This window comes from Elgaria multicarinata, chromosome 12 (genome assembly GCF_023053635.1).
Source record: "Elgaria multicarinata webbii isolate HBS135686 ecotype San Diego chromosome 12, rElgMul1.1.pri, whole genome shotgun sequence".
Lineage (NCBI taxonomy): Eukaryota > Metazoa > Chordata > Lepidosauria > Squamata > Anguidae > Elgaria > Elgaria multicarinata.
Window position 1 is genome coordinate 36,822,421 of NC_086182.1, and position 26,995 is coordinate 36,849,415.

At 63.9% G+C, this 26,995-nt stretch overlaps 2 protein-coding genes across 4 annotated transcripts; one reads left to right on the plus strand and one right to left on the minus strand.

The window, feature by feature from the left end:
• The first annotated feature begins 95 nt into the window (after positions 1 to 95).
• Positions 96 to 5,018, plus strand: TAGLN (transgelin). The gene is made up of 5 exons (XM_063138868.1): positions 96 to 153; positions 2,036 to 2,229; positions 2,630 to 2,807; positions 3,520 to 3,622; positions 4,538 to 5,018. The coding sequence occupies exons 2-5, from the start codon at positions 2,050 to 2,052 to the stop codon at positions 4,680 to 4,682; spliced, it is 606 nt and encodes a 201-aa protein (XP_062994938.1). The 5' UTR covers positions 96 to 153; positions 2,036 to 2,049; the 3' UTR covers positions 4,683 to 5,018.
• An 851-nt stretch (positions 5,019 to 5,869) lies between these two features.
• On the minus strand, positions 5,870 to 26,571 carry PCSK7 (proprotein convertase subtilisin/kexin type 7). Of its 3 annotated transcripts, none has more exons than XM_063139356.1 (16): positions 26,478 to 26,571; positions 24,013 to 24,528; positions 23,273 to 23,407; positions 21,773 to 21,938; positions 20,178 to 20,268; positions 19,545 to 19,599; positions 18,768 to 18,906; positions 18,047 to 18,147; positions 13,660 to 13,827; positions 12,426 to 12,533; positions 11,937 to 12,039; positions 9,557 to 9,713; positions 8,844 to 8,938; positions 8,413 to 8,509; positions 7,641 to 7,758; positions 5,870 to 7,155 (listed from the first exon to the last, which is right to left on the minus strand). In XM_063139356.1, the coding sequence occupies exons 2-16, from the start codon at positions 24,514 to 24,516 to the stop codon at positions 6,781 to 6,783; spliced, it is 2,412 nt and encodes an 803-aa protein (XP_062995426.1). In that variant the 5' UTR covers positions 24,517 to 24,528; positions 26,478 to 26,571; the 3' UTR covers positions 5,870 to 6,780. The 3 variants fall into 3 exon arrangements, with proteins under 3 accessions (XP_062995426.1, XP_062995425.1, XP_062995427.1); XM_063139355.1 differs by lacking the exon at positions 26,478 to 26,571 and adding an exon at positions 25,102 to 25,890; XM_063139357.1 differs by lacking the exon at positions 26,478 to 26,571 and adding an exon at positions 24,909 to 24,982.
• Between the last annotated feature and the right edge of the window lie 424 nt (positions 26,572 to 26,995).

Consider the following 26,995-nt stretch of genomic DNA (forward strand, 5'->3'; position numbering starts at 1 on the left):
GCCTGGCGCGGCGCCCCGGCTCCCGGGAGGGGCGGGGGTCGCCCGTGATGTCACCCGCCCGGGCGCTGGAGCCTTTTAGCCGCGGCGCCCGCCCGCGCTGCCCACAGTCCCGGCAGAGCGGAGCATCGTCTGGGCGAACGCCGAGCCGCCTCCGTGAGTGCCCCTCTCCGGCCCTGCGCGGCGGGGCGAGGCTGAGCGGGGCGGGGGGGGGGGCGCTTCAGCCGACGGTGGGGATTAGGCCGCTGTGCCTTTGCCCCCTGCTTGAAACGGAGCCTGGGCTGCGATTCAACCGGTGCAGCCTCTGCGTTCTAATCCAGGCAGGGCTGCATCTGCCCGTTGGGACCAGATGCGGTGAAGCAGGCAGCACTCAAGGAAGAAGACAGGCAGCACCTTGCCGGGGTGGGGTGGGGTGGGGTGGGCGAGGGCGAGGGCGAGGGGGGTTCACTCGCTGTGATGGAGAAATGGGATTGGCTTTCGAGGCCAGCGCGAAGTCGCTGCTGATGAGCAAACTGTAGGGTAGGTGAGTTGCCTGCTTGTGGGCTTCTGAAAGGTGCCTGCCTGCCTGCCTGCCTGGGCTCAGTGAGTGGAGGGAGTTGCACCCACCTGGCTCTGATCCAGCTGCAGGGCTCTTCTGCCCTTCCCCACCCCACCCCAGAATGTCTGAGCCGGCAACTAGCTGAGAATCGGAGAATCGGTTGGAGGTGTTCCTGCAAGGTGGCCCATGCTGGGAGGGTGGAGCGGATCTCCGAGGGGTGGGGGGCAGGTGGACCAGGCGCCTTGGCAAGGGGCTCCGCCAGGCCCATGGGTGGAGAAGCAGCGTGTGGGTCAGTGGACGCCCTCGTAGTGTGCCATCGTGACAGGGCAAGGGGGTCTCCCACCAGAGCGTTGGGCGGTGGGGAGGGAAAGAGTGGAGGTCTGGCTTTGGGGCTGGGGTGTCAGGAGGGCTGTGCCAATAGGGCAGCATCACTCATTGCCTTTGCAAGGCAGGGGCAAGACGAGGCTCCGTGGACTTGGAGACGCGTCAGGCTGCCTCTGGCAGCTCCACCGTGGACATTCCTGAGCAGCTCTTTCCGTCCAGCCCAGCTTGGACTTTCAGGGTCCCGGAGAAGCCAGCGGGAAGGGCCTGTGCCCTGGTTCCCAGGCCCAGAGGGTCCCTCGGGACTGCGGGGGTTCATGTCGCACTTGGCAGGAGGATGGCGGCACGTGGAGCCAGGCGTTTTCGATCACAGAGGCAATGAAAAACAGGCTGGACGATGTGCAGCGGAACGAGAAGGCTTGCAGAATGGGGCGGGGCGGGGCGGGGCGGGGCGGGGGGCGTCTTATCAGCCTCCCCCTGCAAGGCTGGCTTCTGCTTTCCACTGGGGCGGGGGGGGGGGCGCAAGGAAATGTGCACAGAGGCATTGATGCTGCTGGTCAGCCAAGCGGAAGGGTGGGAAAGCCTGCGCATACTGACCGCTGTCAGCCCCCTCCGGGGCCAGTAGCCCTAGGCCAGTTGCTCTCCATGTCACAGGCCAACTGGCTTGGGCTAGGGCCTGCCCTCACAGGCTGGTAGCAACTGCTGACCCTGGCAGCTCTTGTGAGAGGAGAGCATGGCACCAGCGGCCCCTCCAGGTAGAGAGGGCCGGTCCTGCGTGTGGGAAGGGCCCCTGCCAGAGCACCCGTTTTGGACGGCCTCAGGCAGCCAGCCTCGCCCTTCTCTGGCCCACCGCCTCTGCTGGCCTCAGGAAGGTGCAGGGCGCCTAAGCCCCCATGGCTCCCGGAGCACAGCCTCGCACCCAGCCCCTCGGCCCACAGGCCTTGCCCCGCTTTCCACCACGGGGCTGAGGGGCTTCAGCCTCCCCATCTCAGGCCTACGGTCAGTGCCAGACCAACGTGAGGCCCGAAGGCTTACGCCTTTGGGGTGAGAGAAAGCCGTGTTGTGGTTGCTTAGGAGGTAGCGGGAGGGGAGGGGAGGGGAGGGAGCTGCCCTTCTCCCTCTCCCTGGTCAGGCAATGGGCTGGTTTTAGCCGCCACCACCGCCTCTCTGCCTTCCTAGGACTTCCATCGAACATGGCGAACAAGGGCCCTTCCTTCGGTATGAGCAGAGATGTCCAGGCCAAGATCGAGAAGAAATACGATGACGACCTGGAGGAGCGGCTGGTGGAGTGGATCGTGACCCAGTGTGGGGAAGACGTGGGGCGCCCCGAACGTGGCCGGCTGGGCTTTCAGGTCTGGCTGAAGAATGGCATCGTAAGCATTGAGCGTCCCCTCCCTGCCCCTTTCCAAGTTCCCAATGTGGGGTGTAATGATGAAGGAAACAGGGACTCTGCCCACGTACAGACTACGCTCTCACCTTAGCAAGTAGCCTTATGGGTGCCAAACCCTTCTGGGGTGGGGTGGGTGCAGTCCAGGCAAGTCTGGGCCCTGGAGACTCCTCCCATGAGGTAGCCCCCTTTGGAAACTGCAGCTCTGCGGTCTGAGAAGGCAAGAGCTGCCCTGAGCCACGCAGTCCATCCAGGGCAGGACTTGCCACACTTGCTCGTGGGTGATCCAGGTGTTCCTCCAGGGGTGGCCGGGGGGATGCGGAGGTGCCCGTGGCGCTCCGCCTGGCCCCCGAAGTGAGCTGTGCCCCCTTTGCTCCCTCCGGCAGATCTTGGGCAAGCTGATCAACAGCCTTCACCCCGGCGGCTCCAAGCCTGTGAAGATCCCAGCCCCTCCTCCCACCATGGTCTTCAAGCAGATGGAGCAGATCGCCCAGTTCCTGAAGGCAGCCGAGGACTACGGCGTGGCGAAGACGGACATCTTCCAGACGGTCGACCTCTTTGAAGGTGGGCGGCTGGCCGAGGCTGCGCGAAGTGGGTGGCCCTGGGCAGAGCGCTCAAGAGGACAGGGAGTCCAGGTGGGGTCCACGTGAAACTGCTCCGCAGCCCCCTCCCTGGGCTGATACGAAACGTGGCACTGCGCTGGCCTTCACGGCTGTGCCTCACCAGTGGAGGCAGAGGCAAAGGCAGGCGGTGGCCACTCCAAGGCACGCCTTGAGCCCAGTCCTCTCTTCCGCCCTGTCCCGGCTGCCCCAAAGGACGTTTGGCCACGGCTCTGCATGGTCCACCAGGCGGACCGTTTCCCAGTGGGGGAAGGGCGCGTGCAAAGGAGGGCTGCCAAGGAGGCTTGGAGCAGAGGTTGGGGCCGAGCGTGGGCTCAGGGGTCAGGGGAGGCTGCTGCTTTAGACGACCTGCTCTCTGGGGCCATCCAGTGCAGGGTTGCCTACACAGGCTGGCAGCAGCTCCCCAGGGATTCTGGCAGGGCCTTTGCCAGCCCTACTTGGATCTGTGGGAGATGACGGCCGGGCAAGACCTTTTCGCAGGCCACGCAGGGGCAGGGGCAGGGGCAGGGGCAGAGCTGTACTGGAAAGCCAGAGAGGGGGACCAGCCCCCTCCCTCTCGCACCTTGCAGCAACGGGCCAGGGTGGCGAGCAGTGGCAGCGAAGGACCCAGACCCCGTGGAGATGCTTTCTCTCTCTGCCTGTCTCTCTGCTCCCAGCTAAGGACATGGCCACAGTCCAGAGAATGCTGATGGCCCTGGGTAGCCTTGCGGTGACAAAGAATGACGGCCAGTATCGTGGAGACCCTTCTTGGTTCATGAAGTAAGTGGCTTCTGGCACTCACAGGGGAGCGCGGAAGAGGCAGGCAGAATCCTGGGCAGCAGAGCACTCGGAAGGGACCCTGGAGTCCACGTCACCTCAGCCATGAGGATCAGATCCCTGCATCCCCAAAGCCCAAGGATCAGGGCCGGCGGCAAGGGAAGGCCTGGTTGGGCCCCTGCCGAGGGCCCACACCCCAGCAGGGGCCCCTGGAGTTCCCCCTCCTGCTGCTGCTGGTTCAGCTGCCTTCCTTCTGGCCCAGGCAGTCTCTCTCTCTGTGTGTGTGTGTGTGTGTGTGTGTGTGTGTGTGTGTGAGAGAGAGAGAGAGAGAGAGAGAGAGAGAGAGAGAGAGAGAGAGAGAGAGAGAGAGAGAGGAGGAGCAGGGCTGGCCGTGCGGCCTGCTGGCTCCCTGCCGGTCAAGCAAGCAAGTGGCAGCGAGGAGGAGGAGGAGGAGGAGCAGCTGGTGGGGAGGTGGCAATGAGAAGGGGGGCTCTCCAAGGGAGGGGGCACAGGGGGGGCTTGCCCAGAGCCCGCCCCTGCCAAGCTCTCAGCTCCTACCCAGGAGGGGAGCAGTTGCTGGGGAACATGGGTGGGAGGGTGCTGTGGCACCTTGTCCTGCCTTGTGCGTCGCTGGCCAATGGCTGCTTGGCTGCTGTGTGAACAGAGCGCTGGACTAGATGGGCCCTGGGTCTGACCCAGCCTCAGGGCTCGTCTGATGTTCTCATGACACCCCCCCCCCCCCAAATCAAGCAACTGGGTTTTCTTCATTCTGGTTGCACCATGTGCCTTAAGGGCCCAAACAATTGCAGCAGGGTGTGTGTAGAGAGAGGCGGGGAAGTGGCTCGGCCCGGCGCCGGCCCCAGCCGCGGCCTCTCTCGGTCTGACTCTGAAGAGCCTCCTTTCGCTCTCCGACTCCAGGAAAGCCCAGGAGAACAAGCGGGACTTCTCTGACAGCCAGCTGAAAGAGGGCAAGAACGTCATCGGGCTGCAGATGGGCTCCAACCAGGGCGCCTCCCAGGCGGGCATGACGGGCTACGGCCGACCCCGGCAGATCATTGGCTAAGCAGGGCCGCCCAGCACCAGCACTGCCCACCCCCAGCAGAACTGGCCCTCCAGTGCCTTCGCTCACCGCCCCAACGCCTCCCCACCCCACCCCACCCGCCCCGGATGAAGCCTGCTGCTGGGCCTGCGATGGCTGCCGACTGGGTGTTTTATTGGAGGACTGTTGGAAATCACCTTGACTCTGCCCCAGAGGTGGCATCTGGGAGCCAGCAGAAGGGCCCCAGCGAGGCTGCGGCGTAGCGACGGCCTTCCCTGCAGCTTGCTCCGTCTCCGTGCCCCGACGGCGCTTTGCATGCTCCCCGCTTCACTGGCTCCCCTGGCCCTCGCCCCCGCCCGTTGCGCAGCTGAGGCCTGGGCCGCTTCACCCCGCCTGGGCCGGCGGCCTTGTATGGTGCCCCTTGGAGAAAAAGTCCCCTTGGAAATCGTGTCCCTGCTGCAGATTTGAACGTGGCTGAAACTTGCACAAGAGAAAGGAAGCCTTGTCTACAGATCCGGGCTAAGAGGTGGGGGGAGGGGAGCGTCTCCCCCCGCCCCCGTTTTGTACTTTTTTGTTGTTCATCAATTAAAAACTACGAATCTTTTTAGGTTTCTTGGCTCTTTATGTGAAGCTCCCCCATTCAGGTGCTGCCCTTACGATGCCAGGGAATGCTCACGTGGACTGACTGGACTGGGAGGAAGCGGACGGCCAGGCCCAAGCCGCGGCCCCTCGCTTGCTGACGGCGCTGCTGTAGCTGCCGGAGGCCGCGTCGGCTTCCTTGCCTTTGGCGATCGGCACAAGCCGCCGGGCCTTTCCAAAGGGAGGCTGCGGACGCCCTGCAGGTCTTTCAATGCGCCGCTTGCCACACAGAGGGAAGAAACGCGGCCAGTCAAGGGTAGCACCAGCAGCAGCGTGCAGGGGCCAGCGCAGGGCGTAGCCAAGGGCCCCCACCCTCTGGCCAGCTGCACTGCCCAAAGCCCCCGTGCCCTGAGGCCAAGCGTGCCCCTAAGAGCAAGACCGGGCTGCCTCCCAGGGCAGTGAGGGCTCCCGCTTGGACAGTGCGGAATGAACGAGCCCCGAGCTCCGGCACTTCCGTTGCGGCAGAGGCCTGGGAGGGCCTGCCGCCCCGGGAAGCGCTCAGGCCCTTCGTCGGGGCAGGGTGCCGGAGGGCCTTCGCACAGGCTGCGCACAGGAAGGGAGACGCACACGACTTTGGTTTTAATGGGTTTATTTTGGAAAGCCGCAAAGAAAAGCTTCTGATGTTAATTTAAAAAAGCAAAATCAACTCAAAAAACCCCACCCCAAGCCAGACGACGACACTGGGAGAGGTGGCAAAGGCCTCCAGAAGACACAGGCGTTCCCTCCTCCAGTTAAGCAGCAGGCGGCTCATGCAGCCCCCGCCCCGGCCCCCGCAAGGAGGCCCATTCCTGTGATCCTACGAGAGTGAGCACAGCCCGCAGTCCTTCGCGAGGGCTGGGCTAGCCCAGCCCCGTGGGTTGCGCCAGACCGGAAGGGGAGCAAGGCAGCGCGCTCGATGCCTGCCGTGGCTTCAGTTGCCCCTCGGCAGCAGCGCGGGGGGTGGGGGTGGAGGTGGGCTCCAGGAGGGAGGGAGGGAGGTCGCCAGGGAGCACGAAGCGCAACGGCGGAAGCCCCAGCCCTGAAAGAGGCTCCGTTCAGCCCAGGATCTGCGCCTCCTCTTGGGCACGGGGATTTCCCAGCAGCAGGGCGAGGCAGTGGGCCGGCAGGGGCTGGCGTCTGCCAGGGCTCCGAAAAGTGCTTCCCCCCAGGTCAGGGGCTGTCCCACGGCCAGGCCACAGCCCAGCAACCGCCGTGCTCAGGCTGCGTGCGGCGTCTGCCCTCCCACGAGTCCCAGCAGTCCCAGCAGCTACAGGCCAACATGGCGTCCTCAAAGGCTGAGGCTCCGCTTGGACCGTCCCCTCCGGGGAGTCCGGACCGGAGGGGGGAGAGCTGTTCTATGAGAGCGCATGGCCGGCCCGCCGGCCCCAAAGGCAGAAAAGGGCCCGGGAGACCACCAGGCTTCCAGCTCCTTGGTCAGGCCTCCGAGCCGAGCCCCGAACCCCGGGGGGGCAAGAGTGGCTGAAGGAGGTGCCCGCCGGCGCCCTTAGCATCCCTGGTGCTCTCGATCAGCCGCCAGTAAGCCACGAGGGGTGAGGTAGGCGGCTCCTGCCCTGGGAGAGTCCGCCAGCCGGTCCCCAGAGCCCCGTCGGGCTTTGCCCCCCTCCGGGCTTCCGGCGCGCGGCGGGAGCGGCTCCGCCTCGGCCTCCTTGCCCCCGTACAAGGGGACCGTCTCCTCCATCTCCGCCCCCTCCTCCAGGCTCTTGGCTGTCCTGCCTTCGGAGGACCACGGGTGGGGGCAGGGCCTGGCCCCGCCACAGACCACCAGGTCCAGGGCCCTGCTGTTGTGGCGGGTCAAGAACACCTCCAGCATGTAGTAGAAGGTCCAGAAGACAGCAAAGCAGCCCAGCAGCATCAGCGTCTGGCGGGGAGGAAGGGGGCGGTCAGCGCTTGAACCCATCGATCCGCGGGAGGAAACGACGCAGCTTTTAACGCCAGCCGTTCAACCTGGAGGGAAACCTCTGGCCAAGAGCAGCAGCAGCACAGCTCCTCCGCCCTCGCGGGCCACCGGCAGCCGACGCCCAGGGATCGTCCCCTTGTCCACCCCAGCCCTCCTTGGATGACCCGCAGGGCTGTGACGAGGCTCCCTGGGCCCCCAGCCCGCCGCCCCGTTCCCTCCCCACAAACCACCTGGCGGCATCCCGGGACGAGGGCCGCCCCATCGCTTGACGCCTTCGTCCCTCCGCCAGACCCCCAGCACTGCCGGGACCTGCAGCGGTCCCACTGCTGCTCCCCCCCACCCCCGCTGAGCCAGAGGCAGCGTGTGCCCCCTTCCCCCCCAGCTGCCCTCCCGGCAGGCCCCGTGCACGGCCTGCTCAGGCTCCGGGGCAGGCGGCGCTGGCTCACCTTGAGGGTGTTGGCACTGACGGTGTAGGGCTCCTGCTCAGGGATCCGCAGGCCAGGCGGGCAAGGCAAGGCGAAACTGCTGTCCAAATACCGGCCACTCATGGCCTCCTCCAGCAGCCTGCAGGGGGAAGAAGGCAGTGGGGCCGTTCTGCTTTCCTTCCCAGAGCCCCGGCCGGCCTTTGGGGCAGGTCACTCTGGCCCACCCCCCCCACCCCAGCAGAAAGGTGCATGCAGAGCCACTCATTCACGATGGCTCGTGCGAGTGAGCCAAGCCGCAAACTCCTGGGGACAAATGAAGAGGCAGAGGCTGAAGACCCAGTGGGTCGCTGCTAGTCTGACCGGAGGAAATCCCTTCCCCTCCTGAGTACAGCGACCAGACTGCCCCAGGCATCAGCCAAGCCCCTCCATGGATTGCAAGGGGGGGGCCAAGGGGGCCTCACCCCAGGAGAACCCTGATGCTGCAGAAGAAGCTGACGTGGGGAACCGCCTTGGTGGGGGGGGGTCGGACCACTGGCCTGCCAGCCGCTTCCTTCTCCAACCTCCAATGGCTCCCTGAAGTCTCAGGCAGAGGGACAGGGAGGCAGGTTTTTTTTTTTTCCTGCACCCCTTTTTCACTGACGTGATGCTCAGGGCTGCCACGCGCACAGCCCCTGCTCAGCCCGTGCCAGTGGGGTCAGGTGCCCAAGACCGATGCTGGAGGGCGCAAGGCTTCTGCCTGGGGACTGCGGAGAGGAGAAGGCCCTCTCCGGCCTCCAACTGACGCGCCCCTTACCTCTGCCGCTCCTGGATCTCGGCGAGGGCCCACGAGGATCCGTAGAGCGTCAGCTGCCACTGCTTCAGCACGCCAGCTGGTGGTAGTGCCTCGTCCCCTGGGAAGGGGGAGAAGGCAGGGGAACGGGTGGCGGTTCAAGGGGACGCCTGGGCAGGTGCAGCCACCACGGAGCGAGCTTTGCGGGAAAGCCCTGGCGCGTGACGGCCGAGGGCACGATGGGAGCTCACCACCTCCCACAACCCCTCTGAGAAGGCGGGTGGGAGGTTGGGGCTAGGATCTGGGATCCGGGGGGTGGGAGAGCAGCGGCTGAGGGAGACCCCTGAGCCCAGCCACAGGTGGGGAAGGACTGGGTGGGGGGAGCGCCTGGCCAGGGACTCCTCTGGCGGAGGCGGCACGGAAGCCCCAGCAGCGCCCCCAGTGGGAAGACTCACCAACGTCACGGACCACGAGCCGGTAGGTGCCCTGCGCCTCCTCGCCCCAGCAGCGCACTGTGGAGAAAGTCCAGTCCACAAAGCCGTTGGGATCTCTGTGGATGAGAAGGGCAGTGAGGGGACGCACCCACCTGAAGCGAGGAGGCCCTTTCCTGGCTGAGTGGACACCCCGGAGGGGAGGCGAAGTGGCAGCCCCCGCAAGGGACGAACGGCCCAGAGCGCCCAGCCTGGCAAGGCCTGGCGTTTGCTCACTCGCTCCACTCCGCCAATGGCGAACTGCTCCCACGGAAGAGGCCTGCCTGCCTGCCTGCCTGATGGACAAGTGCGTTTAGCGGAACGCCCCAGGTGGGCCTCTCCCGGCAGGGCTAGGGCAGGATTCTGCCTGGAGCCCAGGAGAGAGAGCGCATGTGCCAGCATCGTGAATACAGGAAAGGGCTCCAGGAGGACGCGCTCAGGTCCCATCCCTGGCAGCACCTCCTGGGAGGGCTGGAAAGACGCCTGCCGGACGCCCTGGGGAGCCGCCGCCGCTGCCGCTGCCAGCCAGTGTCAGCCAGACTGGGCTGGACGGGCCAAGTTGGACACAGCAGAAGGCCGCTTCCTGCGCCGGGAGCAGCAGCAGCAGCAGCAGCAGCTGTGGCTCCGTGGCAGAACTTCCCAGGGTCCGCCTCTCCGGCCCGCCTACGCTGCCTGGCTGCAGCCCCCGCCCCACTCACGTGTCCATGCTCCGTGCCGTCCCAACCAAGGACTCCATGCCACTGGGACAGAGGAGGCGGATCTCCAGGTTACCACGGCGAGGGTGCGTGATGGTGACCGTGACGGCCACGTGCTCCAGCGTCCTCATCCCGGACAGGTCCAGGTCCGATTCCGTGACTGAGGAGAAGGAAAGGAAGGGGGTCGAGCTGCAGAGCCAGGCCCTGGCGGTCGGAGCCCCACAGCTGGAGGCCTCCTGCAGGCTGGGGGGCATCTGCCCTGGGCCAAACAGGGGCAGCCCTTGTCCACCGATGGGGCATCTCGGCCACACAACCTCTTGGCTTACACCTGGTGGCCACGTTTTGTGCCCCATGTCCCTATGCAGCTCGGCACTGGGGTGTCGGCGCCCGCTGGGTTGAGCACGTACGAAGGGAGCGCAATGATTATGGGCCAGCCCCCCTCCCATTAGCCCCCCCTCATGGCAGGGCATTTACTTGCCCCCCCTCCGCTCCGCTAACTCTTCCCCATATGGGGCAGGGGTGGGTATCAACTGTCTGCAGGAGCACTGAGCATCACAGCCGGGTGAGCAGCCAAGAGCCTTGGTGGCCATTGGGCCGTGGCCCGCCAGCAGATGTCTCTGGCTCGTAGGAAACGTGGCTCAGCTGCAGCCTCCCCCTCCCCACAGAGATGCTGCTTTGTGAGGGGAACTCCCCCCGCTCACCCCCCCACACACACACCATTCTTCCGTTGCTCTTCAAGCAACCCAGGCTTCCTGCCCCACGGCGGGGGCCTGTGAAAGGGTTAACCCGTGGGCCCCCGCCTCGAGGCCAAAGGTCCTCCCCCTCGCCGCAGGGCCTGACCGGTGCATTCCTCCCGGGGGCTTTGGCTTCCCTGGCCTGGTGCTTGTTGTGGCACATTTCGCTCAAGAGAATGCCTTATAGGGGAACAGGCGCGGAGCAGCAGCCCTGGACTCCGGGCCAAGAGCGCCTGGACCTCCCGGCTCCCGGGGAAGTTGGGAGCTGACTCAGGCCCCCAGGAGGGCTCCGCCCCCCAGCCCCCACCCCCAGCACACACCCTGGCTGGGATCATGTTGTGTCTTGCTGGAGCTGCCTGGGGCCTCTCCAGTCCAGGGCGACGTCAGCCCTCCAGCCTCGCTGAGCTGGGGCTGGAGCCGGGCGGAGGGAGAGGGCCTCAGCCTGTGCAATGGCACGAAGGCAGCGCAGCGGTCCAGAGCTGGACGGAGGCAGGGAGGCAGGCAGGGAGGGGGCAAGGAGCCTGCTCCACAGAGGGCGCCCCCCGCCCGCCCCCCACCACGCAGCCTTTCGAGGCCCCTCAAGGGCCCCGGTGGGCTTGACCCACTCTTGTCTTCCCTTGGGGCTCTGATGCACCCCCGGCTCCCCCTTGCATTCCGCCCACCTGTGGGGCTGGACGGGGCCCTGGAATACTGGGCCTCGCAGTGGGGCTGACCCTCGCCTGCGGCTGACCCTGGCGGAATGAACCGCTGCCGTTGTTTGAAGGCGAAACACACGTCAGGCGGCCTCACGGCTTCTGGTAGGGGACGGACGGACAGACGGACGGACAGAAGGGTTGCCTGGGAGGCAGGGTGTGGGGCAAGGCCGGCGCTCCTCCCCATCAGTAGCTGGGGCTCGGGAGGAGGGTGCCCGGGGGGCAGGGGCGGAGATGCGTGTCTCATTTGTGTGGACGGACGGAGGGTGGCCAAGACAGGAGCTGCTGCATTGCCTAAAATGGGCAGAGGCAGCTGCAGGCCTGGGCACCTGCCACGCACGCATTCTGCAGGGACTGAGCAGGGAGGCAGCAGCCGGGGTTCGGCTGGGGCAAGAGATCCTGCAGGATCGGCGTTCGGGCAGCGGCTCAAAACGCACAGGCAGGCAAAGGCTCCCCCTCGCCCACCAGGAAGTTCTCCTCCCACGCTTCTGCACAGCTCCTGTTCATCCCCACAGGACCTGGAGACATCCGAAGAGCCCTGCAGCCGGATCAGGGCCAGGCCTCCCTAACCCTAACCCCTGTGTTCCCACCGTGGGCAAACAGGAGCCCCAACGGGACGCCCCGTGCAAGAGCCCGCTCCCGTGCAACAGACGGGGACACCCCCCACACACACCCCCTCGAGGCTGGGGGGAGCGCAGAGCCATCTTGGCGAGCAGCCAGGATGGGTCAGCCGGAGGCTTCCCGCCGCGCCGCGCTTCTGTCTGCTGCACACGGAGCCGTGCGTCTTGCCCCTCTTTCTGCTAGCGTGGCCCCCTGCTCTCGAGAAGCCCTGGCAACTTCCCACGGGAAACAACGGCCCTCCACAGACCAGCCGGGGGGAAGTCGTGACCGGATCAGGAAGGGGCCCTCTCCTCCCCCACTCCGACCCCCCCTTCCCGGCAGGGAAAGTGCACGAACCGTTCCACAGCACCTCCAGCCGCCCTGGCTCCGCGGGGATGACTCTGCTCTCCTTCAGGACGGGGCTGACGTAGGAGGCCAAGTAAGGGACCGACTCCCAGACCTGCCGGAGGTTGGGGGGGGGGCAAAAGTCAGGGTTTGGCACCACACTCCGCCCTGCCCGCCGCCTCCAAAGGCCCTTCCCCAGAAGATGCCCCACCTCCAGCCAGCCAGGTCTCCAGTGTGAGGGAGGTTTGCTGCTGGGAACCCACTTTGTCCTGCCTGCCAACGTGACCCCCCCACGGGCTCTTCCACTGCAGGGAAGGAGGGGGCGTCTTGTGGGGGGCACTTCTCCCCCACCCCACCCCACCCCGTGCTTCTGCCCATGCAATAGGCTGACGGCTGGCTGGCTGGCCCTTCACCCTCTCTGGTGGGGTGGGAAGCCAGCAGTCCTCAGCCCCACGGGAGGGGGGCTTCTCTCTCTCCCAAGAGGGGCAGGGAGCCGGCTACCTTGGCCGCATTCACCAGCCTCCACGCGTTCAACAAGCCAAATCCGTGCTGGTGGCTGTGGCTGAGTCCGGCCTGGTTGGTGTCCCAGCTGGCGCGGTGGTCTTCGTACTGCAAAGCAAGGCAGGCAGGGAACGGGTGAGCCAGGGCAGGAGCCTGGGTGGCGGCAGGCAGAAGAGCACCCAGTTTCAGGAGTGGGGGGGGGTCTTTGCCGCTGCGCCCTGGATTCCTGCCTCAAACAGAGGGGGCAGGCTGCATGCAGTGGGGCAGGCAGCAAGGGAGCCCACAGCAGGAGAGGGGCAGCCTGGAGCCAGTGGGGGCAGCTCACCCCACCCCACCCCCTGCCCCGAAACCTTGATAAAAAGAATGAAGCAAGGCCTTTAAACAGGCGGGCGGAGAGAGGGAAGACTCACTCCTTCCGCCAATTTCTTTGGGGGAGGCAGGGGGGGCTTTGTGGCATGAATTGAGCACCAGCGTCGTTTGCTCTGGCAGGCGGGAATCCCCAATCTGCAGGAACACCGCCATCGCCACCGCCGAGCTGCAGCTTCTCTCTCTCAGCAATGCATAGAAACCGTGGGGCTCCCTGCCTGCCTGCCTCCCTCATGTGTAAACACGCAAGCGACACGCGCAATCCAACGCAATGGGGAGGCTTGGAGGGCGCCTTTGGGAGGTGGTTCGCTCGGGGCTGGTCCCATCCCGGCTAGGCAGGCAAGGGATCCGTGGCGGGGGCCCTCTCTGGGCCCCTTCACAGGCCCGTGGGGTTGGGCTTTTCTTGTGGAAGCTAGACTCCCACCCAGCAGAACCAATTAGCCTGGTGCTCAAGTCACAGCCACACATTTTGGGAAGTGGAGCCGGGAGCCCTGGTCTTGCCAGGCCCTGCGGAGTCCCTTTCTCTCACTGCCACCTGTTTCCTCGCTGCCGCAGGGCCACGGAAGCCGCCCGAGGGCTTCGTAACCACAGGGACAGAGGCAGCGGCCTTCGACCGAGTCAGAAGGGCCCTGGGTCCACCTGGCCCGGGGCTGCAGTAGCCCTCCAGGGCTCCCTTCCCAGCCCTCCCTGGAGATGCCGCCGGGGAAAGGACCAGGACCTGCTGCTTGCAGAGCAAGGCTCTGGGCCAGGCCCTTCCCGCAACCGACCGAGCAGGCGGCCCCCACGCATGCCCAGGACCCAGACCAAGCTGGCGCTGCAGAGCGCGCACATGCGTGCACGCTGGGGAGGGGGGCTGCTCTTGGCTCACCTTGGTGGCTGTGAAGACAATGATGTGCTGGACATCCCGCCAGGTGAGGCAGGGGCGCACCTGCAGCATGAGGGCGATCATGCCGGCTGCCAAGGGGGCCGCAGCGGAGGTGCCCGTGTGGCCTTCCGTGCACCCCGTGCCCCGCTGCAAATCCCAGTCCGTGGTGGCCTGGAAAAGGCGAAGCAGAAGGACGACAGGTAGGAACTCTTAGATTGTAAGCCTATGCGGCAGGGTCTTGCTATTTACTGTGTTATCTGTACAGCTCCATGTACATTGATGGTGCTATATAAATAAATAATAATAATAATAATAATAATAATAATAACTCTTCCGGGGCGGAGAGCTGACAAGTCCCAGGCAGAGGATGAGGAAAAGGCAAAACCTCACCCAGCCAGCCAGGCTCCAGAGCATGTGCAAAGGACGCAGCAGGTCTGGCTCAGGACTTTGCTTGCTGCAGAAACAACAGTACTTGAGGGGTGGGTTTTGGGCTCAGGGAAGGGGTCCCCGGTGACAGGAAGGTAGAGGGAGAAAGACCAGCACCGCTCAGGGTACGCCTGGCTGCTTGTTCCGGGCGCCCACTTCTGGCTGCAGCCCAATTAACGCAGTTCTGTTTCAGATCTTCATAGCCCTTCTTTCAAGGAGCTCTCTGGCACACACGCACGGGAGCATATCACATCCTCCTCTATCTCTAGGTTTTGCTTCCACTGTCAGTCCACTAAGCATTCTATACAGTTTGGACGTTTGTTCCTCCTTCACCTTGAACGTTAGCAAGACCAACACACAGGACTGTACACTACAATGATCTTCTGAGGCCCTCCTCCCAGGGAGGGTCAGAGGCTGGCAACAAGAGACAGGGCCTTCTCAAGGGTGGCCCCCTGATTACGGACCCGCCTGGCAACGACACTCTCCTCTTTCTGGCACCAGGTGAAGACTTCCTATTCTCCCAGGCATTTGACAGCAAATGACCAGACTTGAAAAGGGTCCTGGGATTTTTTGTTGTTGATTGTATAAAATTGTTTTGTATGTTTTTTATACGAATGTTTTTATATTGCATTATATTGTATTTTTAGGATTGTAACCTCTGTACGCCACCCAGAGCTCTGGCTGTGGGGCGTTATAGAAATGGAACAAATGAGTGAAGTCCCTTCTCTGGGACAAAGGAAGCTGCTCTGAGGGGAACCTGCAGGAACCCTTCCCTCACAGGCCTCAGAACTGACGCTGAGCAGTTGTCCGAAGTTGTCTGGAATCCTCCCCCTCCCTGCCCCAGTACTCCAGAAAGGGGTCCGGGGTGGGGGTGGGGCTTCCAGACAAGGTACTGATTGTGCAATTGCACGCTCTCCTCCATGGAATTTTACCAGCGCAAGTGGCTTGTCCGTCCGGATGCCATCTTCCACTTGCAGCCCTCTAATGTTTTCCAAGCGATTCTTCTGCCTTTTTTCTTACCAGAAAAATCCATTAAGGCAGGAAAGAAGGACCGACGGCACTGAGGCCTTTCTGCAGTTACAGCAAAGAACCCTTGCTGGGAAGCAGGCAGGGACTGGAAGGGCAGCAGCTCCGGCTCCTGTCCCTTGCGCCGGGCGACACGGGAGGAGCTGTTTGGGGGTCTCACATCTCGGTGCGAGGGCATGAAACCACGACAGGAGGGAAGCCTCAGGGGTTCATTAGACTCAGGGTTAGGGCTGAGGAGGGGGGCTCCCCTGGCAGGAACTGGGGCCACGGAAGAGCCGAGCAGGGCCAGGCAGACGGAGTGTTCTCGATGACCCACTCTGGCCTAACGTTTTGGCTAAGACAGCAGCCGTGCTCACAGCGGCATCCTCTGCGGAGGGAGCTTTGGCTACTGGGCGTTATAGAAATGTAAGAAATAAAGACAAGCCGGACAACCCTCTGTCAGGGATGCTTTAGGATGGATTCCTGCACTGAGCAGGGGGTTGGGGTCAATGGCCTTATTATAGGCCCCTGCCAACTCTACTATTCTTTGATTTTATGTGTGGACTAACATAGAGACCACACCCATGGATCGATAACACAAAATGCAGAATTCTTTCTCAATGGGGGGGGGCAGTGTTGCCTTCCTCCTCCCCCTGACCTATTCAGCTTGGCCACCTGGTTTCCATCCTGGGCAGCCCAGGAGCGCTTTGGACATGGTTTCTGTACATCCCAAGGGAGACGGTGTCCTTGCTTACACAGGGGAAGCCATGGCCAGGAGGCCCTTTACACACGTGTAAAAAGAGCTGCAGGAGTCAGCAGCTGAGATTCGGGAAGCGGAAAGAGAGCTCGTGGTGACCCAGCACAGCCAGGAACAGGGAAAGCATGTCATGTTTTGCAAGAACTGTTCAGCGCAAGCTGCAACAGGGTGGTGGTGGGTGGAATTTGGACCATGGCCATAAGCAGTCCTGTCTCTGGGGAGCCCCACCCTGAGTAACCCCACCCTGAGTAACCACTTGTCCAATGGGGCAAAACTGAGACCACTGCATGTTTAGGCCTACAGATCAAATGGTTTCAAGGGGCAATTTAGATCAGGAAATCGGAATGGGGAAAGGGGGTGAGGTGTCCCCCACCTGCACCACCGCTTCCTTGATGAGATGAGCAGCCTGCTTGGGTTGCATCAAGCGAGAGAGGAAAGGGAGGAGTGCTGGGGGGTGGCTCGTGGCTCTTCCAGCGTCCCACGGAGACAGGCCACGCACAAGGGCGGGAGGCAGCCCTGCCCCACCCTGCTGGTGAGTTTCTAGAGGCATCCGTCCAGCTCCATGAGGAACGGAAGGCCGTCCCAGATGGAACGTTGCCCTGATCCAGCTAGGCCAGTTTTATGGTCACGGTCATTAAGACTCGTTTCCACAAGTATCAGAGCCCATTCAAGCAGGCGGATGGCTCCGTGCCTGTCAGCTGGCTGCCGTGGGATCCGGTGGCGGTGGCTGCCTCCTCGTCCTGCTGCCAAGAACAGCCCTTGCCCAAATGACTTTTATGTCGAACGTGGGACCCTTCTGCCAGCTGTTAACAGCGGAGATTTGCACTCGGATTCTGGCTGCCCAGTCCTCAAACAAGCACTCGCTTTGCCAGGAGACGCCAACTGGTGCCAAGAAACTGGGTTAAATTCTTCCCATTAAGGGAACAGTAGAACATCAGATCAAAAACACGACAAGACGGCTGGCAGCAGAGTGATCTCCAGCACCTCCAAAGGGCAGCTCAAAAGCACGGCCGGGGGGCGGGGGGGAACGGCACTGTCGCGAATGCACACCACGTGAGCCATCTCTCTAGGCCAGAGCGGGAGCAGGCAGGCTGAGCCCCCGGGGGTGGGGTGGGGGGGGGCAAGGCAAGGCAAGGCGCTGTCGGCCCAGCCTTTGCAGGAGGGGAAGCTACGCTGAGCAGAGCCATACCGACGGGGGCCTGGTCCTCCTCTGTGCCAGGGAGGGGGAGGAGGGGGGAGGACCCCGCGACTGCCAGCCCTCCCCCTCGAGCCGACCCACGCTTCAACGGGCCAGAGACCCAGGGCCCCTCGGCTACGGCTGTCCCTGGCTACCCTGAGCGAAAGTGGGATGTTCAGCCTGAAAAGGAAGGTGGGAGGGAGGGAAGGTGGGAGGGAGGGAAGGTGGGAGGGAGGGAAGGTGGGAGGGGGCGCCGCCATCAATAGCTATCAAGGGCAAAAAGCTCCAGCTGGAACCGAGGCTGCGGACTCGGAGGGAGGGAGGGGGGGAGGGAGGGAGGGGGGGAGCCGAGCAGGGCCTGGCTGGGAGGCAGCCGCAATGCAACCAAGGCCCGCCACTGGAGAAGAAGCGCCAGGGGTGCAGCGCTGGGTGGGAGAGGGCTGTGCAGAAAGCAGACGCCCCTCCAGCCTGGGAGGCCGCGGCGATTCCACCCACTTGCCCCCAGTGCGGGAGCACAATGGCCCGGGGGGGGCCCTGGGGGGGATTCCGCTCCACGCGGCATTCGGCAGGGCGCTGACATGGGCTCGGGGAGGAGCATTCTCTGCCGGCAGCTGGCCCAGCAAACGCCCAGGGGAGGGAGTGATGCTGGAGCCCCGAGGGCTGCAAGAGGGGCACGGTGGTCCCTGTCGTTGTGTTCCCCACCCCACCCCGCCCGCCCCCTGCCCTGTCGTTGTGTTCCCCACCCCACCCCGCCCGCCCCCTGCCCTGTCGTTGTGTTCCCCACCCCACCCCGCCCGCCCCTTGCCCTGCTTTTGCCCGTTCCGCCAGGAGCAGAGGCTGCGGTTCTGCTCTGGGAGGCTTCTCCAAGAATCCCAAGATGACTCCCCATGAAATCCAAACAGAGGCCCCCCCTAGGCCTGCCCCTGCCAGGAAGGGTGGCAGGCAAGGGAGACCCACGACGCGTGGGTCAGGGACCAAAGCAATCCTGGGCCCCACGGGAGCGCTCCACCACGTGTCCTACTCACAATGCTCCTCATCAGCCTGTCGCCACCGCTGAAGGTCACGGCCAGCATGGAGGCACACTCCTCGGCGTAGAAGGGCATGTAGCCCATCTCGTCCACAGCGCCTGGAGGAAAGCAAGAGGGGGAAAGGGCTCTGGGGCTGCAAGGAGGAGCAGGGGCCCAGCCTCGGGCCCAAGCAAACTCCCCCTGTTCCCGGTGCCTCCATCACTTTGGGACCCAGGTTGCCGGGCGCCCCATTCCCCAGAGAGCCGGCGTGTGCAAGCAAGCGCTCTTTTGCCAGCGGGCCAGAGGTCCCCGGCCCCAGGATGAGCCTCCGATGGCACGGCACGGAAGGTAGACCCCGGCCAGCCCGGACCCCCTTTGCGGGCTGAGTCGCACGCCTCCTCCTGGCCATGATCCATCAGCCTCGGGCAGGACTGGGCTGCTGTTTCAGCCTCTTCTCTCTGCGAGCAGGTGAGACCTGCAGCGAGCAGAGCGCCCCGCCCCGCCCCACTCCCGCGTGGGATGCCAGCGTCAGCAGGCGCAGCAGCATCCACAGTGTGGCCGCGATAGAATCTGCCTTTGCCTCCTCCCCGCCCCCCCTTGCACTAGGAAGCTCCTGTAGTCTCAGCAGGCCCAGAACCCCTGGGGGGCGGAGGGAGGCGCACTGAGAGGGGGGAGGAACAGCCCCTGAAGCTGGCGGGGGGGGCGGCTCCTCCCTCCCCAGCCCCACCGGGGCCATTACCGATGGTGACGGTGTAGATGGAGTTGGCGTAGCCGTCGTAGTTGCAGTTGTCGTTGTGGTGGCCTCCGTTGCCACTGGCCACCACAAAAATGCTGCCGAAGCCCCGGCGGCCGGCGATCACCCCGTGCTGCAAGGCAGCCTGTGGAGGAGAGCAGGCGGGGGGGGGGGGGTTTGAGGGCGCCAGGCAGGGCGGCCACGGTCCTCAGCTCAGGCACAGGAAGAGGCCACCCAGCCGCACCGCCTCCGCGAGGCACGAGAGCCAGTTGCAGAAGCGCTTCCAGGGAAGGCAGGGGCGCTGCGCTGCGCCCCCTGGACACGGCCCCCTCTCAGCTCCTTCGGAACGGTGGCGGAAAAGGGTGAGGGTTAGAAGCCGTCGCCGCTGTTCAGCTCCCTCGACACTGACCTACAAGTGGGCTCCTGGGGGGCTCCACACCTCCACTGTGCCTGTCATCCCTGCCCCTCCCTCCATGCTGCGGGCCATGAGGTCCACAGGCTAAAGCATCGTCCAGGCCCTGAATAAGGGCAGGAGACAGCCGAGGCTTTAACGGTCTATACATAAATTTTAACTTGGTGTTTTAAACTTGTAATTTTGCATTGCTGCTGTTTTTATCTGGTTGAGCTTTTATATTGTATTTTGTATTATGGTTTTATACTGTTGTTTTATACTTTGAATGTTTTTCATTTTTGTGAACCGCCCAGAGAGCTTCGGCTATTGGGCGGTATAGAAATGCAATAAATAAATAAATAAATAAGACGAGCCCCTCCATCCCTCCCTACCTTCCCGAGCTGGTGAGGGCCATCCACCGTTTTGCCGTCGTCGTCCGGACCCCAACTGGAAGGAGACACCCCAAGAAGCAGCCTGAGAACACATGTGGGACCAGAAGGGCCCAGGGAGCAGCGGCCGCCCCAGACGGAACAGGGTGGAGAGGGAACGTCTCCCGCCAGCCGCAGGTGGAACTAAACGTCTGCAGGAAAGGGCTGGTGAGGAGGGAGGGAGGGAGGTGTGGGAAAGCGGCCTGCTGCATTTGCTTCTGGGACCAGGCCCTAAGGCCCTGACTCTGCCTTCAAGGGGGGGTGCTCACCCCCCCCCGCCCCCGGTGAGCAACAGAGGAAGCTGCCCTGGACCGAATTGGACTGAAGGTTCTGGGCAGGCTAGAGACTGCAGCCGACGGAGCCGCCTAGCAAGGGGCAGAGGAACACGAAGGGTGCTCACCCACAGGGACAGGCCCCGCCCTCGCCCGTCCCGGACCGGCAGCAACGGCTCTCCCTCCCTGCGATGCCGCTGGGGATCGGGCCTGGGGCCTGGCGCAGGCAAAGCAGAGCCTCCATCCGCCACCCGCGCTACGCTTCCCCTCCCCGCCCACCCCCCACTTCCTCGCTACCATTTAGGCGTCGTCCCACCACACCGACCTGCAGCTGTAGATGTCGTTGATCTGGTAGTGCTTGTTGAAAGCAACGGCCTCCATGCTGTCAGTGAGCGGCCCGTCCAACACGCGGATCCCTGCGGAAGCAAGGGCGACTCGGGTGTGCTCCTGGCCACCTGCGTGCCGCTCCCACCTCAGCCCTCGCCTCGCTGCTGTGGACCAGCTGGCCGGCCTCGCAGCGGAGGGACACGAGCCGGAAGGGGAGGGAGGCCAGAGAGCACTTTGCACGTGACAACAAGTGCTAACAATGACCATTTTTGCAGTGAGAGCGGGGGGGGGGGGGGGCTGGTGAAACTGCCGGAGGCTACACACCCGCGGCTGGGGAGATGTTTGCCGCCAGCGGAACAGAGTGCCTGGTCCGGGGCTGTGCATGTATTGCTACGAAAAGGGGGAAGGAGCCAGGAACGGCCGAGGGCAGGGTGGGCAGCAGGGAGCCAGCAGGGCAGAGTTGGGACTTGCTCTGCTCAATATTCCCATGAGCAGAATATCTATTTTCACAATCCTTGTGGGGGGATCTGTGTGGTGCCCCCCCCACCACCACTTCCACCCAAGACCCATCTCTACTTCTATCTGAAGCAAATGAAAAAGGCAGAAGGATTTTCCAGGCAACTCCATGCAATTCATTGCCACCGAGCAGCTAGATTTTTTTTAAAAAAAAACCCCACCAAGCCTCCCTTGGAAAGAGTTTGCGAAAGCAAGTGAAAAACAGGCTGTCAATGAACCAACGACGAAGCCAATTTGCACAGGAAGTACAGACCGGGCAGTTTGCAAACACGGGTCCAGAAAGGAGCTGCAGCGATGCCCGGCTCACCCCAGAACCGGCCCACGAGCGCACGCCCGGCCTCCCGCTCCGGCTGGCGGCACGGCAAGCGCGGCCCTCGCGGCTTCACCAGACCGTCCCCAGCAGCAGGTCGGGCTCGGCGGAGTCCGCGCCCAAAACACCTGGGAGTCGGGTTTTGTGCAGCTTGTGGTATAAAAGGGGACCCACTCTCTCCTCACCCCCAACGCGTGCGCACCACTAAGAAGAAACACGAAACCAGAGAGCGTGGGCAAAAGGCCGGGGACCCAAAGCATCGCGCAAAGTCCGGCACGGCGGAATCCTTCGGCACAGAAAGCTGCATGCCAGAGCCCGAACACCTTCCTGGAAGCAGCAGCGCAGGGGCCATTTTCCTAGGGAAAAGACGCCCCCTGCTGTTCAGAGGGGAGAACGGCAGCCCAGGAGTGCTACACCCGCAGGCCCTCCGGCCCGGGTTCCTCCTTCCTCAACCTGGTCTCCCCACCCCTTTGAATAGGGGAAATGGAAACGCCTTTGACTACTCAGAGGGCTTCACGGACCCCACCTCAGTCCTCTCCGTACTGTAAGAAGGCCACCCTACGATTCTCCCCAGGCACTGGGTGTGTGTGTGTGGGGGGGGGTTTGGACTCTTTGCCACCACACCAAATAACGACATTCCTGTAAAATATGGCCGGAAGGAGCAGGAGCCCTTCCCCACTGCAAAAATGAGCAGATGCCCCCAGGCCCGGATCCCAGACACGCGGAGGGAGGGAGGGAGGGAGGGAGGGAGGGAGGGAGGGAGGTACCTGCGATGCGGCTCCCGTAGGCCACTCCCACGGCACAGAAGCTGTTGTTGGAGACGGCCGCAATTTCCCCGGCACACCGGGTCCCGTGGTGGTTGCCGTTTTCCTCATCCGGGTGGGGCATGGGGTCCGGGTCGTTGGAGTTCAAGTCGTAGCTGCCTTCAGGGCTCTGAAAGAGAGACCAGGCCCAGCGTTGGGGCCAACCATTTCCATAGGGAAGAGTGGGGCACCGGGCGCTCCACACAGGTGAGCAAAAAGACACACACACACCCAGAGCAACAAAGGCCGCCATCCGGACTCACTGCGCCTGGGGCTCAGAACAGGGCCAGAGCGCCGGGCTGCTGCCTCTCTTGAAGCCTTGAGGGGAACGGCCAAAGCCGGCTCGTTCCTAACGCCGCCCCCCTCCTCCTGCTACAAATTGTGGATGTCCAGAAGCAGCCGGTTGGCTGCTGTGTGGACAGAATGCCGGACAAGGCAGGACCCTTGGTCTACAAGGCCATCGAGTCCAACCCCCTGCTCAATGCAGGAATCCACCCTAAAGCATCCCTGACAGAGGGTTGCACAGCTGCCTCTGGAAGGCCTCGAGTGTTCAAGAGGCAGCTGTGCAACCCTCTGTCAGGGATGCTTTAGGGTGGATTCCTGCATTGAGCAGGGGGTTGGACTCGATGGCCTTGTGGGCCCCTTCCAACTCTGCTATTCTATGATTCTATGATTCTACGGTCCAGCTGCAGGGCGCTGGGTTGTAACGCTGTGATGGAGATTTGTTGGTTCTTATTGTGATTTCATTATATACACACACACACACACACACACACACACACACACACACACACTTCTTTTTCAGCTGTGTTGATAGAGCCACCTACTGTAGCCAAGCGGCAGGATATAAATAATGTAAACGTATAAACCACTGAACACCTAGCTGCCCTATTTCCTAGGCCCCAATGGGGCGAACGAGCCGGCCCCTCCCCTCCCCTCCCCCACAGTGCTTGTGGGATCAGGTCAGGGTGGGGCTGAAGGAGGCTTCCCCCCCTCCCCCTGCGTCAAGCACAGCCCGTCCACTCGGCCACGGCCTTTGACCTTCCAAAGGGAAAGTTTCACAGGCCACGACTCCGCCTTCGCCAGGCTGAAGGAAGCACCCGGGCCTCCCGGTGCACGTTCCCCCCGCACTCCTGTTTCTGCGGTCTCAGTCAAGGGACACCCAAAAGCACCTGGATGTGTTTCAGAGCCTTGGTGGCCGTTGTCTGAATCTATCCTTATTTAAACACGGCACACTATTGAACAGGGCAGGCCACCTCTTGCTGCTGTTGGAAGGCAGCAGAACTCGAACCCAGAACCTTGACATCCAGAGAGAGGCTTTGCACGGCAGGCCTAGGAAGCTGCAGCTCACCCCCCACCACGGCCCATCCCAAGGTTGTAGGCAGCCAGTCTGCACCATTCCAAGTCTCTAGGCCAGCCCCAGTTTCCTGCCCTGGCGGGAGTGGGGCATCGTCGGCTACTCACATAGTTGGGCTGGATGTCTTTGACGGTGTGCTGCACGCCGTCGTCCACCACCACCACCGTCACGCCCTGGCCCGTCACGTTCCTCTCCCACACGCCCGTCACATTGATGTCCATCCCGGGGCTCTTGCGATTGTTCTAAGCCGACAGAGAGAAGGGAGGGGCAGAGGGCAGAAGGCACAACAAGAAGTGCAGCAGGCAGGTCGGCGGGCAGGGGCCCCCCCACGCCCCGATGGCAGAAGCAAAGTCTGCTCCCTCCACGGATGGTGGGCAGGGATGGAGCAGCAGCCGCCCCCTGCCCCAAATCCCCACCCCAACAGCCCGGCCTGATTCCTCCCAAGCGCTAGCAGCAGAGGGCCTCCTGATCTCCAGCCTCTGGTGGGACGAGACAGCAACCCCCCTCCCAAGCCACACCTCTGGCAGCCCCTCCCTCCTGGGAAATCATTCACATCCTGGTTCTTGAGAAACTGCTGTCTGCCCCCCCCCCTTTCAGCTTTAGGGCAGGGATGAGCAAGACGCAGGACAGGCCTGGATGTTTGGCCCTCAGTGTGCCACATCCCTGACCATGGGTGATGGTGGCAGAACCACCTTCCACCCACCGCTGCTTCAGGCCCGGGGCCCTTCGGACGCTTTGGGCTACAACCACGGGCCTTGTATCCAAAACATCTGGATACACCGTTGGGATTGCCTGGAGCCGGGCAGCCGCTGAGCCGTGTCACGGGAAGGGGGGGGCGGGGGCTTACCAGGTGCCACTGCTGGGGGAACTTGGGGTCGTTAAAGTGCAGGCTGCGCTTGGAGCGCTTGAGCAGGCTCTGCTGGGCGTGCCACCTCACGCCGTCGTGCCGCGCGAAGAGCGCCTCCGCCGAGCGCTGGACGGCCTCGAGGCCTGGATCCGCGGGGGGGCTTGCCAGCCGGTAGCCAAAGAGGTAGTGGCCTTTGAGTTCACCGATCCGGCCGATGTTCACGAGGCCGGCCTCCTTCGCCAGCTGCTCCGCCCGCCAGTCCAGCTCCCGCTCGAAGGAAGGCAATCCCTCGGGCACAGCCAAGCGCACCGCCCAGGTCAGCGCCACGGGGCAACGGGCGTCCCCGCAGGGCTCCGCCCCGGGCTGCAGCGCTGCCCCAGAGGCAAGTCCACTTGGCCACAGCAACGAGATCCAGGCTGGCATCAGCCAAAGGCACGTGGGGGGGCGCGGCACAGCCTCCATCACAGCTCTCCATGGCCGCCCCTCGCCCCTCCCGGGCGGCATCCGACAAGCAAGCTGGAAGGGAGCAGAGAGCAGCGTCAGCCCAGCAACCCACAGGGGCGGGCGAAGGCCAGCCTCACGAGCGTGCCCGATCCCTGAACCCAAGCGGGCCGCTTTCTCGGGCAGAAGCCCCTCCTCCTGCGACGCAGCGGCCGCTTCAGCCCAACCGGAGGCCCCGGCTTGCTCTTTGGGTGCCCACTGCCTTCACCCCACGGCTCCGAAAGGGCTCCTCTGTCACATGGGCCAGGCAGGGGGACGGGGAACCGGAGTGCTCCCTTCACGCCTTTTATAAAGCGGTTCTGAGACGAGATTCACATTCGGTCTTGTTTTTTATCACTGAGAAAAAGTTGGGTGATGCTGAGAATCCATACAAAGAGCCGCGAAAGGGCCCCCACCTAGTCCAGCGTTCTGTTCCCACAGACGTCCCCCTGGGAGGCCCACAAGGAGGGCATGAGGCACCCCCCACTCTGCTTTGGCATTTCCACCCGCGCAAAGGACATTGTCTGGACTCCAGACCTGCTAAGCAGGCTGCGGGAGTTAATGTTTCGCCAGCCCGCCCGCTTTCTGCCCGCCCGCCTGGCGTAGTACCTGACGTTGTGCTCAGCAATGCTGCCGCTTAGCAGACTTCGGGAATTCAGCAGACAGCAAAACAGGAAAAAGAAATGCTCTTTTAATTACTTTCCGGACAACGGCTTGGGGGGAAATGCAGCTGAGCAACTGTCGTGGCCAGAAGCCTGGCAACAGGACCCTATTCCAGAGGCCTTTGATAAGTTGGGAGCGACACCTGTCTGCCCCACAGGGCCCCTGGGACTGAAGCTACGCCGTGTAGGAAAGAGTGAGCCGGCTAACAAAATGCGTCGCAGGCTCTTGGCAAATGATTAACACGGGCGGTGGCTTTCAACCGTCATGGGATGACTCCCAGAGAGCGCCCCTTCCCTGATATTTATCTTGTAATTTCAGGGCTTTATTACAGCAGCAAAACAGGAAGCTGCAGAGTCTTTTTATGAACTTTTTTAGGGGGCAAACTATAAAACTTGTGAGCATTACCAAAGTACGTCCTCTTCCTACAGGCGGGGTCAGGGTTCCACGCTGAGATTCAAGCCTCTGCAAAGCTTTAATCTCCCTGCCTGTGGCACCGTAGCGCTGACATGCAGCGGCATCCGGCACCCAGGAGCCGCTCCGTCAGCCATCTGATCCAAGGGACACGTCCTGACCAGAGCCTGGTTGACTTTGGTCCCCAAGGAAGCCTCTGGGCCCCACACCCTGCTATCAGCACCTGAATCCCGCCAGGGCCTCCAGAGGGGGGCAACTGTCCTTCCCGAGCCCTGCCTGGGACGGGCATCCATCCGGCTGGAAATGCCAGCGCCCTGGTGCTTTGCCAGGCCGAGGCCAGGCCGCTGGTGCCATCAGCAGGGGGAAGCCAGGCCGGTGGCGGAGGGGGGCAGGGATGCGCCCGGGGCCCCTCAGCTGCACTCGAGGAGCCCAGGGATCCCCGGCGGGGCCACGGGGCAGGCGCTGGGCCCGATCCCGGGGCGGGGGGGCGCGTGGCTTCTTTCCCGGAACGCCCCGTTGAAGGGGAAGCCTGCCGCGCAACCGAGGAGGAGCCGCCGGCCCAGCGGCGGAGAAGCGGGCTACTCGAGCCTCGCGCTTCTTCCGCCTGCAGGCGTGCGTTTCCCCGCGGCGCTTTGGAGCCGGGGCTCTCGGGATCGGGCCGCCGCCGCCGCGCAGGGCTCGCCGAGGCCAGCCGGCTCCTGGCGCCCGAGAGCGCGGGGGCGGCTCGGCTGGGGCGCCCGCCGGTGGCTCGCAGCGCCCCTCCCTGCTGCTCCCGGGCCAGCTGGGCCCGCGGCGGCGGCGGCGGCGGCCCTTTGGGGAGGGGGCTGCGCCGAGCAGCAGGCCAGCCCGCCGATCCCGGCCAGCCGATGCCCAGCGAGGCTCGCGGCGGCGGCGGCGGCGGCTGCACTTACGGCGGAGGAAGGGGCGCTGGGGGCCGCATGGATCGCGTCGCTCCTGGCCGCGGCGGCGGCGGCGCTTGCTTGCCTGCCTGCCTGCCTGCCCGCCCGCCCGCCTGCTCGCCTTGCCGGCCCTCGCTCGCTCCTTGCCGGCGCCCTCCCTCGCTCGCTCCTTCCTTCCTTCCTTCCTTCCTCCCTGCCTGCCTCCCCCTTTACTCGCCTGGGTGCAGAGGCGGCGGGGTCGGATCCAGCGGCGGGAGGCGCGTCACGTCCGGCGGCCGCAGAGCCTCCCCCTCCCCTCCCCTCCCCTCCCCCTCCCCTCCGTGGCTCAGGCGGGCAGGTGCCGAGGTGGGCCCCGATCCTGCTGCCCGGCGCCCAGATGAAGGGAGCCCGGGGGAGGAGGAGGGCGAGGAGGAGGCGGGCGCAGAGTGGGAGCCCCCAGCCCCCAGGGCATAGGCTCTCGGGAAGGGGGAGAGAGGGGAGGGGAGGGGAGGGGAGGCGCCACCCCCTACCCACGCACCCCGAGGTGCCAC

Coding starts and splice junctions, on each gene's coding strand:
- TAGLN (XM_063138868.1), top strand. CDS start 2,050: ATGGCGAACAAGGGCCCTTCCTTCGGTATGAGCAGAGATGTCCAGGCC. Junction 2,230..2,629: donor TCTGGCTGAAGAATGGCATC/GTAAGCATTGAG, acceptor TCCCTCCGGCAG/ATCTTGGGCAAGCTGATCAA. Junction 3,623..4,537: donor GACCCTTCTTGGTTCATGAA/GTAAGTGGCTTC, acceptor CTCCGACTCCAG/GAAAGCCCAGGAGAACAAGC.
- PCSK7 (XM_063139356.1), bottom strand. CDS start 24,516: ATGCCGCCCGGGAGGGGCGAGGGGCGGCCATGGAGAGCTGTGATGGAG. Junction 21,939..23,272: donor AAGACATCCAGCCCAACTAT/GTGAGTAGCCGA, acceptor TCTCTCTTTCAG/AGCCCTGAAGGCAGCTACGA. Junction 7,156..7,640: donor TCAGTGCCAACACCCTCAAG/GTGAGCCAGCGC, acceptor CCTCCCCGCCAG/ACGCTGATGCTGCTGGGCTG.